The sequence below is a fragment of the Alligator sinensis genome, unplaced genomic scaffold (genome assembly GCF_000455745.1).
Source record: "Alligator sinensis unplaced genomic scaffold, ASM45574v1 scaffold373_1, whole genome shotgun sequence".
In the NCBI taxonomy this organism is placed as follows: domain Eukaryota; kingdom Metazoa; phylum Chordata; order Crocodylia; family Alligatoridae; genus Alligator; species Alligator sinensis.
Window position 1 is genome coordinate 154,385 of NW_005841990.1, and position 19,564 is coordinate 173,948.

Below are 19,564 nucleotides of genomic sequence, written 5' to 3' on the forward strand. Positions count from 1 at the left end.
TGCCATTGATCTAAGAGTTGGTTTATGAAGAAGTGTCATCCATGTGAGGAAGGAATATGCTTTAGAAACCAAGGAGCATGTTGCCCACAATTATATCTTTGGCATCTAATCAGTTTTCAGAAACTAGAACCTCTGGTATATTTGCTTGATGTACAAAGTATGAGAGAGGTATAAGAGCCATCCATACTGATAGACTCTTTCATGAAACCTTTCAAGATTATAGATATAATAGATCTAAGATTTTATCTTCTTGGTTTATCAGTGCAGTTGTCTTTGCTTGGCAGCTTAGTGAAATTCTCACTTCATTATGCAGGATTTATTAAGACTTTCTCATTGCCTATGATATGGAAACTACCTTGCTGGCAATGCTCTTTGTAGGATGAGGTCCTAACAAATGGTCTTGGATAGTCGAACAGTTTGATCAAGAGTGGGAAACGTGAGATCCAGAGAGAACATTAGATTCTCTGTGCAGGGCACGTAGAAACCTGTTCATCTCGCATCCTTTCCCTGGTAATTTCTTTATCAAGGAATGAAATATTTTTTGTGCTTTAAGAACCTTTTTGATCTTGCAAAAAAAGTCCCAGAACTTTAACCTTCCCGTAAATGAAATATATCACTTAGTGTCCCTGTAATCCTTGTGCTGGGAGGGGGGAAGGGAGAAGGGTGAGGAGGAAGAGATGGTGGAGCATGGTGGAAAAGCTGGAAAAGGAAAGTAGGTAATCTTTAATAGGCCCCCTCTACAAGTTACAGTTATTGCACAATTAACTGGTTAATTGCACAATTATTTGGAAACCAGCTGCATTTGCAAAGTAGCTATCACATCATAAAAAGCTCCAACCAGCTATAAAGTTAGACCTAAAAAATGTGCACTAACCTTGTAGCTAGTTGCTATCGAGCTTTCATTTGCATGTGTAGCATTAGCTGGCAGGGCTCCCAGCTGCAGGGGTAAAACTCCTGAGCCCTAGGGATTGTGGCAGCCATGATTTCCAGGGTCCAGGGGTTGCATGCACCCCCGAGTCCTTAGGGATCATAACAACCACTATCCCCAGAGCCCAGGGATTTCATGCACCTCAGAGCCATAGGGATTGTGGCAGCCATGATCCCCAGGGCCTGGGGGGTTCACACAACCCTCTGTGATCCTCTGGCCCCGGGTGTTTTCCACATCTTTCACACAACCCACAGTGATCCTCTGGCCCCGGGTGTTTTCCACATCCCTGGACCAAGGGAAGAGGGGGTGGATCTCCTTGTAGTGATCTTTCAGCACCAGGGGTATCCCACAACCCCAGGGTAGGTAGGGGGGATCACCCTTAAGGCAGTCCCCCCAGTCCCATGGGTTTCATGCACCCCCATGGGTTTCAACTGGGGTGCATGGGGCTCCCAGTCACAGGAGCTTGCTTCTTCTTGGTTCAGGGGAAGCCTGGGATCAGGCTCCCTCTGCACCGGCAATAAGGTACAGTGGGATCTAATGCATGATCCCACAGTCATGCCTCCTGCCATGCATGTGCATATGTAGAGGTGGTAATGGAGGCATATGGGATTCTGTCTTTGTATTTATTTAATGTACAAGGATGGCCAAATTGGCCAACCAAGCTTTTGAAAGTTGGGCTCCCTCATTTCAGCACATAAATCTAGTACATGGTGTGGTCAACAGGAGCTGGGCTCACCATTTCACTCCTTTAGGCCCTAGGTAATTGGTGCCTAATTTTAAGCATACCAATATGAGATATTTGTTTAACACCTTTGTGCATTTTGTGATGTCTTACCTGAAACCCACTGGCCCAGAAGGCTACCCATTCCCTCTTGGCAGATATCTGAAAAAGTGTGGTATTAGGTCTCCTTGAGTTTCTGTTGAACTCCTTTAGTTGAATCCTGATTGTTATGCAGAATATAAGATATAAAGGTGCCCATAAAATGTCATCTGACTCTTGGACACAGGGTATAAACTGTGTTGAGAATTAGCTGGCAGTACATTATAAGTTCAGAAGTCAAACATCTAATGAGTGCTCTTAACCTTACTAACCTACAGAGCAATTGTCACATACAGCTGCCAGTTTAAGATGCTTATCTCACTAAATTCTGTGTTTCTATTTCATAAATATGAACATGGATATCAACTGGCATTGAGTTTGATCCAATCTGACCTTTTACATATTTGGACTGTAATCTCACTGAAAAGACAGGGTCATAGAGGCCATTTTTGCTATGGGAGAAAAAGCTGGAAGTCTGTACAAAAGATGGAATGGAGAATCTCTTGGTAGAAAATGAACACTCTGTATGCAGCTATAATAGAGTAAGAATTTATTTTGGTAATAAGGAATGACCAAACAGATGCAGGGGGCAGGGTTAGAATCCTAAAATCAGTGTATTGGAAGGTAGATTTAACACATCTAGTGCCTTTCCTGCATTGTTGCAAGGTTATAATGCTTGCAAAACACTTTAGAGTTTATACTCTTGACTATATTATGCAGAGCTTTCTGTTTTGAGTATTTTACAGGCATGAGCTAAACCCATAGCACACTCGTGATGTACGTAGTGTTATTTGTAGATATGGAAACAGATGCAGAACTGTGACATGCACACAATCATAGTCAGGGTCGGGAACTTGGGCTCCATGCACAGAAAAAGCGCAGTAGTGGGCTCATAGTTTTAAGAGCTGCCTCTTGGGGAACTCTCATACCAATAAGGAAATCCTCATTGGCTTGTCAGATGGAAAATTAGTGTTCTTCCTAATTCAGTGTTCCTGTAAAACACTTCTTGTTGAGGTTTCCTTAGTTTTTAAGGACATATAAGTCAGGGTACCTAGCTTACTTTCTGAGCATGTTTGCCTGTCATTTTGATCACATCTCTCCTCTTTTTGCATGTAAGCTTCTTGTCTGTACTTTCAGAGGTCCCTCTATCTTCATCACGTCCTTCCTTACTCAGTAGTAGCACATAGTCAGTATTTGTCTCTGATCAGCTCACAATACCAGGCTCTGTTGTCTGCTTATTTTCAAGCATTCCCCTTGGTGCTTTCTTTCATGCTCACCTCATGTTTGGGAGGTGTTTCCTGTAAACGATATTATCCTTCTCCTTCGAAATCCTCCTTCAAAACCTCAGCCTGCCATGGCCCTTGAGGCCATGATCTCCTTCATCATGATACCTACAATATGACAGTAGTTAGACTACTGGTGTTCTGAATCCACTGCCTTAGCATAATGACCAGGCTTGTCGCATTATGGTCCTGTACTTCCTTTGTATCTTTTATATTCCACTGTTGTCTTCCACCTGGCATTGTAACCTGCTTGGGCTAGGTTTTTAGGGTATTTTGAATGGTGTCTAGTATGGTGGGGTCTTGGTTCATGACTGGAGTTCTTATGTGCTTTTGATAAAGCAAATAAACAATAATAATACATGGCTTCTTAGAACAACAGTGCATCTTTGTTTATATGATTGTCCAGGGATAGTCTTCAGATGTCTAAGATAATATCCTTGGATATAGGTGTAAGCATACAGTATTAGTGTTTTCCTTTCAAAGCTTTTCTGTGTGATTACTACTTCTTCAGGTACTGTCATTTGTTTGCTATCATGTGGTCTGCTTCCTCAAAACTTCATGGCATCGTTGAATTAGTCTAAAGTGAGTGGGTTAAGCTGTGTTTCACCCTGCTGAATTATTAAGGTTTGGGAACACATACTGAAACTATTGGTCTTCCTAAACTGCTGCCAGAGGCCAAACTCTGATGTCTATTCTTCCAGTTTGTCTTCACAAAGCATATGTGAGGTATTTATGAAGTCAAATAAGAGAGGAGTGTGAAAAAAATTTAGGGTGAGAGATTGGTTCACTTGGTATGATGATGTGCTGCTTTTTCTTTTACCTAGGATGTGAATATCGGTGAGGGAAGTGAATTCACTGACAGTGGGATTGAAGGTGCAGCCACTGATACGGACCTTCTATCTAGACGTTCAAATGCCACAAACTCCAGCTACTCTCCATCAGCCAGCCAAGCTTTCATTGGCAGTGACAGTGGCAGCAGCTCAACAGGAGATGGACTCCGTCAGGGAGTGTATGAGAACTTCCGCAGGGAGCTGGAGATGAGCACCACCAATAGCGAGAACTTGGAGGAAGCTGGCTCTGCCCTGAGTGATGAGCAAAGCAGTGGTACCTTGAGTTCTCCAGGACAGTCTGATATCCTCCTTACAGCTGCCCAGGGCACAGTACGGAAAGCTGGAGCCCTTGCAGTGAAAAATTTCCTTGTTCACAAAAAGAATAAGAAGGTGGAATCGGCTACCCGTAGGAAATGGAAGCACTATTGGGTTTCCTTAAAAGGTACGGTGGGCACATCTTTGTTATTCTTTAGATAGATACCAAAGTGGTTACATGCATTTGGCCCTTAGTCCAGAGGTCTTGAATTTGATGTACTTTTTAATATTGTTTTTAGTGCTTAAAGATAAGTGTCAGTCTTGTAATGAGCACCATCTATGCTGGCCAGTGTGTCTGCGTATAGCTAACTTCAATATAATTAGCGTTTCTCTTGTGTCTGAAACAAATGTGTGAACATTGCTGAAGGAAGGAATTTAAACTGCTAGTAGTGCAGTGTTCTTTAATAGTACTGAAAAAAACCTGCAAAAGTAGTGGGGAACAGAAGAAGAAATCATTCCTGATTTTTCTTTCCCTTTATTTTTTTTCCCAGCCCCCCTCCACCCACGTGGATTTTTGTGATGGTTGCTAACAGGTGTTATCTTGACAAAGCACAAACCGGGTTTGCTCTACTGCTTGTAAAACATAATCAATCCATGCCATACTTGAACTCAGGCAAGCAGCAGTTGGATGTAGCATGGCTTCTCCAGCCAGTGCGCAGAGGGTCTTTTTCCACTGAAAAAGCATGTTTATGCTATCTCTCTAAACTAGATGCTTGCGAGCAATGGTCATGGAATTGCTGCTAGAACTGCGCTATCAGTAGCAACATGACTGCTGTCATTAAAGGGTAAGCAGTTTGGGGCCCCGGCTGTGTGTTTATGTGCATCTTTATAGTGCCTGACACATTAGGCCCTGGATCCAGAATGAGACTTCCAGAGGCTTCAGTAATACAAATGTTAAAAATTAAGTACTGCACAGTTGTAGCCCTGATAAGGGACAGGGTCAGCAGAACCAAAAGGAGCAGCAGGGTGGTCTGTTAGACTGGGACATGGGCAAGACCTCGTTCTGAAGCTGAGTTACCTTCATGTGATGCTTGACAGACACTGCAGCTCTGTTCCTGTTTTCCCTTCCACATTTTCCTATCCTGTCTGTGCTGAGTGTAAGCTCTTCAAGACAAGCACACTTGGTAGGTTACCTTTGGCTCCATAAAGCAGCCTCTGGGGAACCCACTCTGCAATTACATTAAGGAGCCAACTGGAGAAACCAAGTTTCTAGGTTAGGGTTGCCAACTCTGACTGAAGCTATTCCAGGAGATTTTTTTTTCCCCAGCATGATGTAATGTCATTAATTGTACTGTTCTATCCGCTCACAGTATCAGCCTCCCGGATTGTTTTCAATAGTCACTGGGAGATCGATATTGATTCCGGTAGACTTCCAGTTGGGCAATCCAGAAGGGTTGGCAACCCTATTTTAGCTTCCTCCACTCTCCCATTTCCCTGCTCTGTATGGGCCTGTGTTTGCCAAGAGTTGCAGCAGGAAACTGGTAACACCATCCCTATATTCCATGATGTAATAGCATTATCTGAGGATTTCGAATGGCCAACATCTTTTCTGTGCTCCAACATGTTCACAGGGAAACCATGCTGTTATCAGGTTCCCTGATGTGGTATTATTGCTTTTTCATGTTGACTGACTCTTCAAGATTACGATGCCCGTTGGAAAGGTAGCTGCTGAGCCCCGGGGATAAAGGCTAGGCCTTTTCACTCTACAGTTCTTGCCAGGTGACATGTATGGGTGCTTGCCAGGAGAGGTTAAAAAAATGAGTGTGGGCCAGCCCTTTGTTGCAGTTGTTACAGAGGTGGGGGAAATAAAAGAAATTCACAGATGAGAGAGCAGCGAGAACCCCTAATCTCATCCCCTTCTAGCAGAGGCAGTGTGACGGGAAAGTCTAGCTGTGAAGAGCTGGTAAACAAAGAGCCATCTGGGAGTGAAAAAAGGGGAAGGATGAGCATCAAGGCAATGTTATTTTAAAAGTGCCTTGACTCAAGTTGAATGTTTATTTCTTAGATTGCTCTGCCTTAATAACGTTAGCATTTAAATGAAGCTTTGAATTTAGCAGCTGCTATTGTCTGGCTGCAGATAGGTTTTTGAAAGGCTGGGGTAAGAGGGTTGCTGTGCATCACTTTCCATTATGAGAGCTATTTCCTTGGGGGACAATAGCAACAGTCATTTTTAAATGAATTTTTTAGACAATGTTCAAAGGCAGCAAAAGTTTGAGAGAGAGAGAGAGATCATAGAGAGCGACTGTGCTTTGCCTAGAAATTATAAAGTTTTTTTTTGTGTGTGGATAGCCTGAGCATTATATTTTATCCTTACCTAGTATGCCTAGTTTTTGTTCCTATGTTGCTAAGACTTTGACTGACAATGAAAACATTGCGGTGGAATAAGGACTGCTGTTTTGCTTGGTTTTTTTCTTCAGTCCTTTTTCAATGGGGATCACACAGTGTGATGTTGCTGCCCCCCTCCCTCCCCCCCCCTCCAAAATCATTCACCTGTATTCAGTAATTAAAAAAACTTGATCTCTGCCTTCAAGGAAGTGTAGTAATGAGCAGCTGCAGGACATGCAGGGCAATTTTAGAGTAGACAGGCCCTAAGGAAAACAAGTCTAGCAGTGCCAACTCACTTGTCTGGCATTATGAGGGTAGTCCATGTTCGAACGTGTTGGGTTTTGGTTGTCTTCCAGTGTGGCTAATAGAGCCCTCTTAGAGGCTTCTACTTGTGCCTTCCGTATGCGGCTGTGTTTACCATCTATGGTACAGACAAAATAGGTCCATCCCACAGTGTACAGTGATGCTGGGTGATACGAATGTACTGTGTAAGTAAGGCAGAGAGCATTCTTAGGGGTAGACTCAGCAAGGAGGCCAAGAACTGAAAAAGCTGTGGCAAAAGAAAATAACTTCACCCTCTCTTGTGATGCATCTCTTTTGTGGATAATTGGAGTCTCCAAGGTGTTCACCCAGTGCAGCTTTTTTTGGGAAGGTGACTTTATTAGCATAACTAGGGGAGGTGGGGGGGATGTGGTGACCAGGGCAGCAGCCTTGGGGGCTGGCTTTTGGGGGGAGCATTGCAAAAATAACTGTTGCTGCAGCTCATGGCTGGATGCACTGCAGCCTGGAATGGCAGCCAGCATTGCCCTTAGTGTTGCTGCTGCCTGGGGCACAGAGATGCCTTGTTATGCCTCTACAATGGTGGAGTGGTTAGCACCTAGGGGCATTTGTACACATGCTCATACCACAGTGTTGGATGCTTTTAAAAGTGCCTGGTGCTGTAGCGCATACATTTATATAAACAGCAAAATGCACATCAGCACTGAGAAAATGGCGATGGTACGCTTTTGAACTAAAACACATCGAAGATGATGTGCATTATTTTCTCATTGCTGATGCGCATTTTGCCATTTATACAAATGTATGTGATGCAGCTCTGGGCTTGTCAGCTCGCATGCAGAGCAAACATGATTTAATTGAGTCTGCTCAGACATGCTGGATCTCCAGTGCGTCAGAGCAGACAAAATGTATGTGTATAAGTGCCCTAGAGTTTTGTCTACAGAGGCCCCTGAATTGAAGTAGAGGAGTTGTCTGAGAGAGAAGAGGTGCAGAAGGTAGGAGTCATGTCCTACCAGAGTAGCACAAGACCTATTAACATGCAAAGGTTTCCTGCTACCATCATTTCTTTCCTTCAAAAAAAAAAACTGTTGCCGGCCCCAGGGTTTGCACTGACCCTTCCTGTGAGTCCTATTGCTCTTTCTTCCCACTCTGCTCCTTGGTGGGGTGAGACGAGACAGAAGGCAGCGCCCTTTCTTAATTTCTCTGGGACTGTGCTCGTCAGCTGGCAGGGGCTGCACTACCCATGGCTGCATTTCATTTTACCAGTTGAAGGCAGGCTCTGGAAAGAGGAATGACATTTAATTGTGAGTATAGTGTTTTGAAAGGAACAATTAAAATGTGTTTGAGAGTTTTTTCCAAAGCTGCTGCTTCTACCCTAATGAAGGCTGGTTGAGAGAATACATATGCAGAACACAATTGAAAGCACTTTGCCCATTTTTCCAACTGTGCCCATTTTTCCAACTGCAGTGGAGCAGGCTGTCTGTGGTACAGATATATGTTTAAAGATTAAAAAAAAAAATAGTGCAGGGAAGGGCAATCAAGGAAATCAGGGGCATGGAGCAGTTGCCATACCAGGAAAAAAGGAAAATCTATGAAAAGGCTAGGGTTCTTCAGTTTGGAAAAGAGAAGGCTGAGAGGGGATATGCTAGAGTTCTCTAAAATCACGAAGGATGTGGACCAAGTGAACAAGGAACTGTTTACCAAGTCCCAAAATATTAGAATGAAGCGCTCCCACTGAAATTAGTAGGAGGCGAGTTTAAACCTGACAAGAGAAAGTACTTTGTTATGCAGCAGGTACTTAACTAGTGGAATTCACTGCTGCAGGAGATGGAGGCAGATCATATAAGCAGGTTCAGAAAGGGACTATACAAATTAATGTATGATAGATCTATTAATAGCTATTGAACAGAATGGTTGGAGATGTTTCCTCTGGCATCTCTAAACCCATGATGGTAGATGCCAGGGAGGATAATGGATAGGGAACAGATCACTCAAATGTGTCCAGTTCAAAGCTCTCCCTCTAGTATCCACTAATACCATTGTCAGAGAGAGAATTCTGGCTGGATGGACCTTTTGTCTGACCCAGTATGGCACTTCTTATGATCTCTCCTATGTTATTGACAGTTGGTTGGTGTATACTGGGAAGCTATTCTTCAGTGTCTGTGACCAAACTCAAGGGCTTTAAGCTGTCTGTAGGGAAGATCCATCAAATTACATTCTTATACCTGCTCAAGTTTTTCATTGACTTTATTTTCACTTTTGAGAACTTGGGGGACTGGTGCTGTATTGTTTAGAAACAATTATGTTGAATAGATGTGGTTTTACCATATTTGTCCATGCTACTTGCTAATGCTTTACTCATTTTTTTTCTTAGGATGTACATTATTCTTCTATGAGACTGATGGCAGATCTGGAATAGATCATAACAGCATCCCAAAGCACGCCGTCTGGGTAGAAAACAGTATAGTGCAAGCAGTGCCTGAGCACCCAAAGAAGGACTTTGTTTTCTGCCTCAGTAATTCCCTTGGGGATGCATTCCTCTTTCAGGTTTGTTTTATTCTTGGGTTTTGCAGAATTGTTCTCCTTTCCTAACTCTTGCTCATCCAGCAGACTAGAGGTGAAATGCTAGCTCCTATTGAAATCAAGTGAGCTAGCGAAATGCCATCCACTTCAGTAAGGCTGGGATTTCACTCCAGAAGGTAAGAATAAGGGTGGGATGCTTGTTCAGTACCATTGGCTACACAGAGAAAACAGTGCTGAAGGGGTTTGATGCCAGATGTGGTTTATGTTTGTAATGCCAAACCTACTGTTTTGCAACTAAATTTGGTCTCCACTGGTATAGATGGGTCAAAATACTATTATTAGCCTACGAATAAATGGTGTACCAATTATGTGAAAATGAAGGCATTAATACAGTCTGGTAACATGGTTATCAAGCAGTTTGCTCTTTTCTGCACAGAAAGACAAAGCTACAGTTTGGGATGCACAGTTATGCCCCATGTGCTTTAACACCACCATCTCCCTGTCATGGTAGATATAGAATTTAAAGGGTGGGTGGGGAGGGAGTCTGAGACACCTAGGTTAAGAATCTGTAGTCCCTGTTTAAACCATGCTTAACACAAGCCAGTCTATGGATGATTTCTTGTTCTGCAGGTTCTTGTTCAAAGTTTTTAAAAGATTGCTATCTAAGAACAGCCACCCTCAGGTCAGTGATGGAGTGTCCAGGGAGGTTGAAGTGTCCTGCCACGGGTCTGCATGTCTTTCTGCAGCTAATGTCAAAGCAGTCTTAATTCACTCCGTGACATAGGGCTCTCTGTGTCTGTCCAAGGTAGAGAGCAAAGGGGCATTATAAGCAGGTGTTGGTATATATGACATTGGTGAAATGCCAACCTAAATGGAGTAGCTATCATTTCCTAACTATTATTTTTACTCTATTATACTGGTGTGTTTGGTGCAGATTTTTGGGTGTGGGGAATCCCATCTTTTCCCCTCAAGTGATCATTTGAGAATGTAAATATTGGAACAAAGCAGAAAAACATCTAGGTTTCCCTGTGCTTTAAAATCTCCAAAATACTGCATTGCTGAGTGCTTTCCCCACTCTGGTATTCCTCTGATCTGCATTCCCAGCTTTTAAAAGCATGTAGCCCAAATGTCCCCACAGGAATATATCAGCAGAGGTATGCTTATTTCCTTCAGTTGATCTGAAAAACAAATCTGACATTTCTGCAGCCCTGTTACATTTTTGCATAGCTTCTCCCTGCCTCCCCCAGTGTCTTTCTTTTCTGAGGTGAGTGTTTTGTTTTTTGGGGTTTTTTTTTTTTTTTGTTTTGTTTTTTTGCTTCATTCGGGAGCATGTGGACCCAGCAGGTATTTAATAGGCTGTGAAGCACCACAACCACGAGATCTACTTACGTTGTTATAACATCTTTCATTTGCATTTCTCTTGCAAAGCCTTCATTCTCATAAAATTCATGCCAGGAGAGGCTAAATACTGAAAAGGTTGCATTCAATACATTTCCTTTGTGGCAACATAGAGCCGTATTCATTAAATAGGCTGTGTCATCATGTAATGGCTAGGTTTTCATGTAACTTTGTGGGAAAGAGCAGAAAATGAGCCATTTCAAAGTAAATTATTGTTTTCTTGTGCTTTGTGAAACCTTTTTTTGTCCCTTACATCGGGGGAACCCATATTACTGTGAAGACAGAGAATTAGAAGAAAAAGCAGGGATGGGGGGAACTTGGGGAGTGGGAAAGAGGATCAGTCATAATTGTGGAAATAATTTGTAAGTTATTGTATCCTCCAGGCTTGATCTGATACACACACAACTGCTGGAGCATATATGCTGCTGATCAGCAGTGTTACTTAGTTCTTAATAACATAGACATATACATTCATACACAAGAAAATATTGTCAGTTATTTTTTAACAGAATACCAAGGAGGTTAAGGAAGATTATTTCTGTCCTCTGGAGACCATACGATAAGTGAAAAAATATGATCACCATTTAATGTATATTGTACCTATCCTTCCTTCTGCATTGTGTCCAGAGATATCACATACCTCTTAAACTCAAGAGTCCCTGCTCAGTCGGTTCCTATCATGCCTACACATGTCCATTGCATGTGGATATCACATGCAATTGCTAGAGTATGTTGTGACATCACATACTTATTTCAGATGTTTGCAGCTTGCTTCCAGTGTTTGCCCTTCTCCACTGTAAGCGAAGCAGTCCTCTTGTCCCAGTTGCTAAATATCCTGCTCCACCTACAGAATAAAATTTAAATCTTTTTTGATCCCAGAGCCTGCCTCATAGCCCTCACAAAAAAGCAGCACGTGCCAGAATTGAACCCTGTGACCAGAGGTGTAACAAGCAGAGTTGGTGCCCTGGGTATCCCCTATAGGGGAGGGAGGGTGATCGCGTGGTTCCAAGAGTGGGTGTAGAGGTGTGGGCGGGCACAAGAGTCTTACCCTTGCCAGGTATCCAGGTTGTAGCCGTATTGGTCTAGAAGCAAAAGGATTTCTGATTCCTTACCCTTGCCAGGTACTCCTAAACAGCTCCTGGCTGAGCTGTTGCTGCCCCCACAGTGTGCTGTCTGCTCTGACTATTCCCTTTAAAGCAGTAGCAAGTACCACCAGGAACAGTTTTGACATTCCCAGCATGGAGCTACTCTTGCTGGGGCAATTCTGGCACCCCTCCTAGGTTGGTACTCCTCCCCCCCACAGTTATGATACTGCTTATGCCTTGAAAATATTACTTGGAAATATCAAGTAAAACAAAATAATTACAGGGCCTTCTACAATTATTATTGTACCCTCTATTAAACCAGAAAGCAAATTGTCTTACTGTAGCTCTGGTTGGCTTCCATCATGAGTACAAGGAATGTTTGTATGCAGTTCAGGCTAGACTGACATCTAACTATCTGTCAGTAGTTAGTTTAATTATTTTGTGGCAGCACATCTCACCAAGAAGAGCTCTCCACTCGTCTGTATTGGTGGCAAACTCTAGTCCTTATGGCAGTGACAAGTGATCATCTTATTACTTGAAGCGTGAGTCTGTTTAAGGATTGGTATGCAGTACAATTTTTGTGGTTTCAGTAAGAAGACAAAGAAAGGAATGTAATCCTCAATATAGGCCTTGTCTCACAACTAGGAAATCAAGCCTTGATTCAGGAAAGTATCCTTATTCAGAGCAATGCTTCACTCAAATATGAGTTCCATATAAGTCAGTTGAGCTCAAAGACATGCCTAAAATTAAGTACATTATTAAGTGCTTTACTGAACTGAGTCTCTTTGGGAATCTTTCACCAACTTTGATGGGGTTTGGACGAGGTCCTTTGTCACTCGTTTCTAACACCGACAGAGCAGCTGGAACAGTCTTCTCTCTTGCTGCTGAGTGAAGAAAATAGATTGTTCTGTCAGTACCGATGGATGAATTAACTTCTGCAAGTTTAATTCAAATGAAGTGGTATGGTGTTAGCGGCCCCTTTAGCTAGAAGCCAAGTGTATTGGGGGTTGAGATAACAGAGCAAGTTTATGGAGTCTTCTATAACATTAATATTCTGTATCATTAACTGAAGTTTTGTTTTACAGTAAGTTTTAAGATTGTTAAGGGGGTTAGCAGATTTACTATTATTGGGTGAGGATGCAGAAGGAGTACTTTCTATTAAGTCTTGATCAGAATACAGGACTTCCATGAAAACATGCCAGTTTCAGATACACTAGACTGGTATTTCCCTCTCCCCACAAAAACAAACAATGCATCCAGTTTGTGGGAGAATTAGTGTGCAATATTCAGCCAGTGATGTGAAAATTAAGTAGGCCTTTAACAATACAGATTGGGGATCTTCAGAAGCTGAAAGGTGCTCTAATTTGCAATTATTTTAAACAGTCCACTAATACTGTATATGCTTGCTGTTTTCCTTAACTTGTTATTAATTGTTGCAAGCCAGCAATCCGTTCCACACTGTGAAAAGCACAGACAAACATGCTTTCTGCCTCAAGGAATTTGCAGTCTACAGAATTTCATGTAATGATTAACTAAAAATTATTGTACCATTACAATGAGCAAGGGAAGTAATTTGTAAGCACTTGCTAAGAAATATTCTGCAGCTGTTACACGTAGACATAGGTGTCATTCTAAAAGCTGAATGCATGGTGCTGAGCTAAAGGTAGCCTTTTCACATATGAAAATTATGTTTTTATTTCTTCTGATAAAAGTAGATTTAAGGCCTTTTTGGTTCTTGAGATCAAAGGAAAAGAATTCTCTTTGGAACTGTATTTGTTCATGTCTGATCATTTTAAGAGGATTCTTGCTGTTCCCCTTTCCTTCTCTAAAGACCTCTAGCCAGACTGAACTAGAGAACTGGATCACTGCAATTCATTCTGCATGTGCGACAGCAGTAGCACGACAACATCACAAAGAGGATACAGTTAAACTGTTGAAAACTGAAATAAAGAAGCTGGAACAGAAGATTGATATGGATGAGAAAATGAAGAAAATGGGTGAAATGCAGCTTTCCTCAGTAACTGATTCCAAAAAGAAGAAAACCATCCTGGATCAGGTATTCTTGCCAGTGTGTTTGAAATGGTCTCATATGAAATACCTTGTATGTGCTGTGCTATTTTAGGCTTACATATGGATTGCACCAGTTCTTCTGCACAAACCTCCTTGGTTTTCCATGTGCTTTTACAAACTTTAGCTAGCTTTGCCATTGTGAATCCCCAGTTATCACTGTCTTCTGTTGCTGGCACTTCCAACTTAAAGTGGACAACTCTAGCTGAATTTGAGAAACAGAAATCCTAGAGCAGATGTCTCTCCCTCTGTCACAGTGGCACCTTATTTTAGAAAACTAACATATGGAACCTGCTTCATTAGATTGTAGTTCTGGTCCCAGAGCTGCCAAATGTGTTTGGAATTTTAACCATAGCAGGAGGGAGTTTCTGTGTCTTCAATGTGCTAAGCTAAGGAAAATCCCCCCCACCCCCAAACCTTTTGAGACGAGGTGGGGAGGGGGAAGAGATGCTGGTTTTTCTGTTCAAAGGGTTGGGTTTTTTTTCCTGAAGGCTTCCAGTCTACAACTATAGGATAGGTCACTCTTTTTTTCCCCCCACATTTATCTAGTTGGGTTTTGAAACACTTTCCTACTAGCAATTTAAATTATTTAAATGAGTCCTCACATACGCTGATTATAGAGTTCTTCCACTGATAAGATTCATTATCCCCCGTATACTTCACTTTTTCAAGTATAACATAAAGTTCCATTGATTCTTAAACTATCCTGGCTGCTGCTGCTGATAATCCAGGACCCTCTGTTTGTAGAAACTTGTGATTTTTGTCTTTTGTATCTTTATTGTCCTTGATGCATAAAAGACTCCTCTTAAGGATTGCTCAGAAGAGAATCCTGCAGTACAAAGCAAATTAAAAATGGAATTTTAACACAGTTAATTAGCATTGTTTCAAAGTAGCTGTTGTCTTGGGAGAAGATTTCTGCCGTGAATGTAAAAATATTTGTTTTCTATCTAATTAAAAAACTTTTTGTTTTAATCCTCCTTTTGTTTCTTCCCCCCCTTCTTGGAAAATATAATCAGCGTTGACAGAAAGCTGTAATGCAATGCGAAGTGTAATATACATCGAGAGAAATATGTTATTTACTATTGTGGTCTTGTTTTCTCTGCCTTATATTCCACTCTCCAATTCTCGCTTTATAGATCTTTGTTTGGGAGCAAAATCTTGAACAGTTCCAAATGGACCTTTTTCGCTACCGCTGTTATTTAGCCAGCCTTCAAGGAGGAGAGCTGCCAAACCCCAAAAGGCTGCTTGGTTTTGCAAGTCGTCCAACTAAAGTTGTGATGGGTCGCCTTGGGATCTTTTCTGTCTCTTCTTTTCACGCACTGGTGAGTTTGAACAGAGACCTCAAGAGGTCATCGCTGCTAAACTATACATTTCCTGGCTGTGTTATGCAGAAAGTAAATCAGTCAAGGTAGTTAGAGTCTGGGGTAAATTCTTACCGCAGTGTGCAGGAACTTCAGCATCCTGAGATGGGTCCAGACCTTTAATCTTATTTTAAAAAGAGGTGATGTCAACTTGTTGCCTCAAACATGATGGGTTATGAAACCTGTTCTGTTGTCAGAGTGTGAGAACTGTGGCTCTTCTAAACGCATGATATTAATTAATAGATCTCTTTATGAATACCTGCTTTCAATACAGTTGATACAAAAATGGCATCAATTCTTGAGTCCTAATTATTGAGTATTGAGTCCTAACTTCCTTATGAATAGGGTGGTTCTGTAGGTGATAGAGATGGCCCTGCTTCAAAACCCAAGATCTAGTCTTGGGATCAACGTGGACCTATTCTTTGCAGGGGGCTTCCATCTCTCTAATGTCCTGAACTAATATGCTGGGTGTGAACAGTTCTGAAACTTGCTAAGATTTGGATATGGCTCTAAACTTTGCAGTTTGGACCCATCTCTAATTCCTATTTGCAGGAGCTTAGTTACATGAACAGGAGTCTCTTCAATGCAAATCAGATCATATTCAGTAGGCTAAGGCTTACTTCTCAGCTGTCTGGATGAGACTACTGCCTACCTACGCCAGCATCCTGTTTGCAGTGATTGGCATTTTGAAGGAAGTTAAAAACCTCCTCTGTATTCCTTCCCATTTTACAGACAAGCTTTGGCTTTGTAAAATGGTTGAAATTTAAACAACATAAACCAGCTCTTCAAAACATACCAAAACACTGTGCAAATTGTTGGGTTCTTTTTAAATTATGAATTTAAATAGCATGCCAGTAGTTTAGGCCTGAGTTCCTGGAGCACTACAGAAATAGCTGAGCTGTGCTGTTGTCTTGTAGATGTCAGCTGTACCCTTCAATTGAATACAGAGCTGTAATCCAGGCAAAGGCATTTTTGTTCTTTTATATAAAAAAGATTAGCGTCATCATCCTGATAATTACTGGTGAATTTATATTTTTAAGTGGCTTTTCATTTACATTTGCATTCATTTTTCTAGCTCCCACTTCTAATAAGTGCCAAACTTCACTGCATTGTAGGGAATGTACCTACAAATCTACTTCTTCATGTGACTTTTTCTAGGGGCCCCAAATGAAAAGCGTGGAGTGTGTTTTGAATGTTATCTTTGGAATAAAATGTTTTCTGTCATTTGGCAATCTTTTGTCTTACTCCTTTTTCTCCCTGAATAAATTCACTGATGGTAAAACTAACCCCAAATATTGAGTTGAGGCACCCTTTGCTTCTGCTGAAGGCCCTAAGGTACTGTGGTGATGAGCACAGTTTAGCAACACAGAGAGAGAACAGTCCACCTCTTCTAGGTTACTCATGGGGCTGCACCTTCAGCTGTTGTAAATCACCATAGCTTTGTACATTTCAAAAGCTGAAGACTTGGCTTTGTTTGCTAATCAAGTGGGTTTCTTTCTTTGAGAACAATTTCATATAAAAGGTCCAACACTGCATTTGCAGACATGGTCTAAGCAGAGGCGTTTAGGTGCCATTGTTAGATTGGTTGTTCTTTTGTGATGTTACGACAAAGAGGACTTGTCATATCTTTGAAAGCAAAGGCAAATCTGATAGATAAATGAATCAGATTTTAGTAAGAGTTTTGCATGTAAGCCCAGAAATTTGCAATGACATCTCAATTTCTCTTTTTCCCTTTTTTGCCTAGTGTTCTAGAGAGAAATCACCCTTACTCCTAGTACATCTGTTCTCTGATACCCAACCCAGTACTTTATTCCAGTCTTTATACAGTATTCAATTCAGTCTTAAGATACCAAAACAACTAGTTTCTCAGCCCTGGTCATAGAGCTCCTGTCACAGGTTTCTTTGTTCTAGGCATGATTGCATGCCAAATGCTGTCACTGTTTATTAGTTTCATGTGTGGGAATCTATTAAAAGTATATTCCAGGAAATTCACCTCCAGGTCTGCAAGACGGGTGTGTCTGCTGCACTTTTTCCCCCGAATTGGACTTGCCATTCTTCTTACCACTCCCTCTCTTACAAAGAGGAGCTTGGCTGTCTTGACTCAGCACTGATAATTCGACATAACCTTTGTCCTGAATGTTGGAAGGAGCACCCAAGGAGAATGGGAGGCTTTGTTTCTGACTGACGTTCTGTTTTATTCTCATGAAGAATTCCCTAGTTTGAGAAACTTTACTGAATTGTTTTGTCATGTGAAGAAAAATATCTTTCAGCTAAATGGATAGTTAAAGGGGATAATTTTTTTTTCAAATGCCCAAGCAGTTGAAGCTTATCTAACTGGAAATATCATCTCAGCTCCTCACAGTTGTGCTGAGGGGCTTGAGCTCAGCTGAAGCACCTCGGTTCACATCATTTTGTATAATTACAGAAAAAATTGAGTCTCAATGGAATATGGGGTTGATTCGGGGTGGGGGGGGAGGGCGTTAGGGTTATTTAGTTAGGTTTCGTTAAGTTTTCATATTTAATTGACAAAAATCTATAAAACAAAGCTCTTAAAAAAAATCTTTAAAATTGTGCGGTAGGTTAATAAGTAGGCCCCATACCTCTGACCCTGCTGTTGGACACCATGCTTTACTGGGAATTGTGATTTCACAGTAATGCAGGCATCCTGCAACGTTACAGTGAATAAAAGGTGTGCTAGCAGGAAGGCAGAAATGAGAAGGGATAGGGGGAGAGTTTTTTGCCATGACAAAACAATACCTATATTGCTTTAGTTTGTTTTTTCTTCACTAGCTTTTAAATACGCTGTTCTCCGTTAAGAAAATCTTTTCATTTAAAAGTCTTCAGCCACATTAGTTGGCCTGTTAAAAGTTAAGATTCTGGTCAGGTATGTACAGCGCACTTTTGCAAGTATTAATGGAGACAGACACCACCCTTCTTGATGGTGGCTCACATTTGGGGTGCCTCAGTTCTTGAGTGCTCAGATTGAAACATCATAAAAGAAGTGGTGATACTTAAAGGGTTGAGTGCTCAGTCCTGGAGACTTGGACCTCTAAAACATTTTCAGTTTGGAACTTTGGACACTGCTAATTTTAGGAGGGTTTTATGTCCGGTGAAATGAATTGAGTTACAGTAGGAAGAAAAGAGGCTGGCCCCATCAGTGTTGTTCCTGTTGGGAATATATATTTGTTATTCCAGTACTTACCTCTTTCCCATTAGCCTGTGTTGTTAAAGCAGGTAAGCAATGGGGATATCCTGGGATACTGCAGCCTTTGGTTTTAAAACCTTATGTCACTGACAGGTGGCAGCTCGCACTGGGGAGTCCGGAGTGAGAAGAAGGACACAGGCCATGTCCAGATCTGCCAGCAAACGGAGAAGCCGGTTTTCTTCTCTTTGGGGGCTGGATACTACCTCAAAGAAAAAACAGGGGAGACCTAGCATTAATCAGGTAGGCGGCAAGGACTAAGCTGGATTCTTTTTTCCAAGGCTTTTTTTATGGCCTTCAGAAGATAGTTTGGAAAAACATATATTCTTAGCTCAGGCAAAAAAAAAAAAAAAAAAAAAAGGAAAAACTGGAGTTGTTTATACTGAGAACTTTTAATGTGTTTCACACCAAACCTTAAGCACTTCTTTTTAATCTTTTGTAGTTGTATAGTCGTTATGTGTCCTCTTCAAAATGAGTTACTGTAATTACTGATAAGTATATAGCAGCTTGTGTTTAAATGGTCCCAGTTGAAGCTGAAAGTTCACACCTTTTCTGTTATAAACAAGTTGTATTTCAAACTGTTGCTGCTGCTGTGATCTTGTTGCCTGAAAGTGTTTTTCTGCAAGTCTTGATTAAGAAGGCAGGAGCATCACATCTGTCTGAGAATGATTTTTTTTTTTAATAGAGAATAAAACAGAAATGTATTTTTTTCTTTAAATGAAAGCTCAGAATTTGTTAGGAATCAGAACTCTGGCTAGAGGTGATATCTTTTATTAGATCAACTAGATGATATTTGCAACAATCTACCCAGAATTGTGATTCCTTTTGCCTGTAGACCAATATGGCTACATCCTGCACCCCTAGAAGCTGTAGATCATTGTAGCTGCACCTAAGCTTAGAGAGAAACCGATTACTGAGGTTGGTAGATTTGTTAGGAACAATACCTGTTTTGGAGGGTTGCCAAAGGTATCACCTACTGGTCGGGTTTGCCTTGCAGAGCTGTTTCCCCTGGTCTGCAGGGTTCCCAGAGGGCTGGGAATTGGGGGTAGACGGATCAATGGAAGCATTAACTGCTGCCCAACTGCCAGGTCGTCTGCCTGAGAAGTCCCACAGTTTGGATCTGGCCCAGGGTGACAACAATCAAGTTT

At 41.6% G+C, this 19,564-nt stretch overlaps 1 protein-coding gene across 1 annotated transcript in view; it reads left to right on the forward strand.

Annotated features, from left to right (window-relative positions):
- TIAM1 (T cell lymphoma invasion and metastasis 1) overlaps positions 1 to 19,564 on the forward strand; it is a 229,510-nt gene that overhangs the window by 130,793 nt on the left and 79,153 nt on the right. The window contains exons 9-13 of the mRNA XM_025201339.1: positions 3,856 to 4,303; positions 9,155 to 9,327; positions 13,618 to 13,842; positions 14,990 to 15,175; positions 18,513 to 18,659. Coding sequence (XP_025057124.1) covers positions 3,856 to 4,303; positions 9,155 to 9,327; positions 13,618 to 13,842; positions 14,990 to 15,175; positions 18,513 to 18,659 — 1,179 coding nt within the window. The remainder of the gene's footprint in view (positions 1 to 3,855; positions 4,304 to 9,154; positions 9,328 to 13,617; positions 13,843 to 14,989; positions 15,176 to 18,512; positions 18,660 to 19,564) is intronic.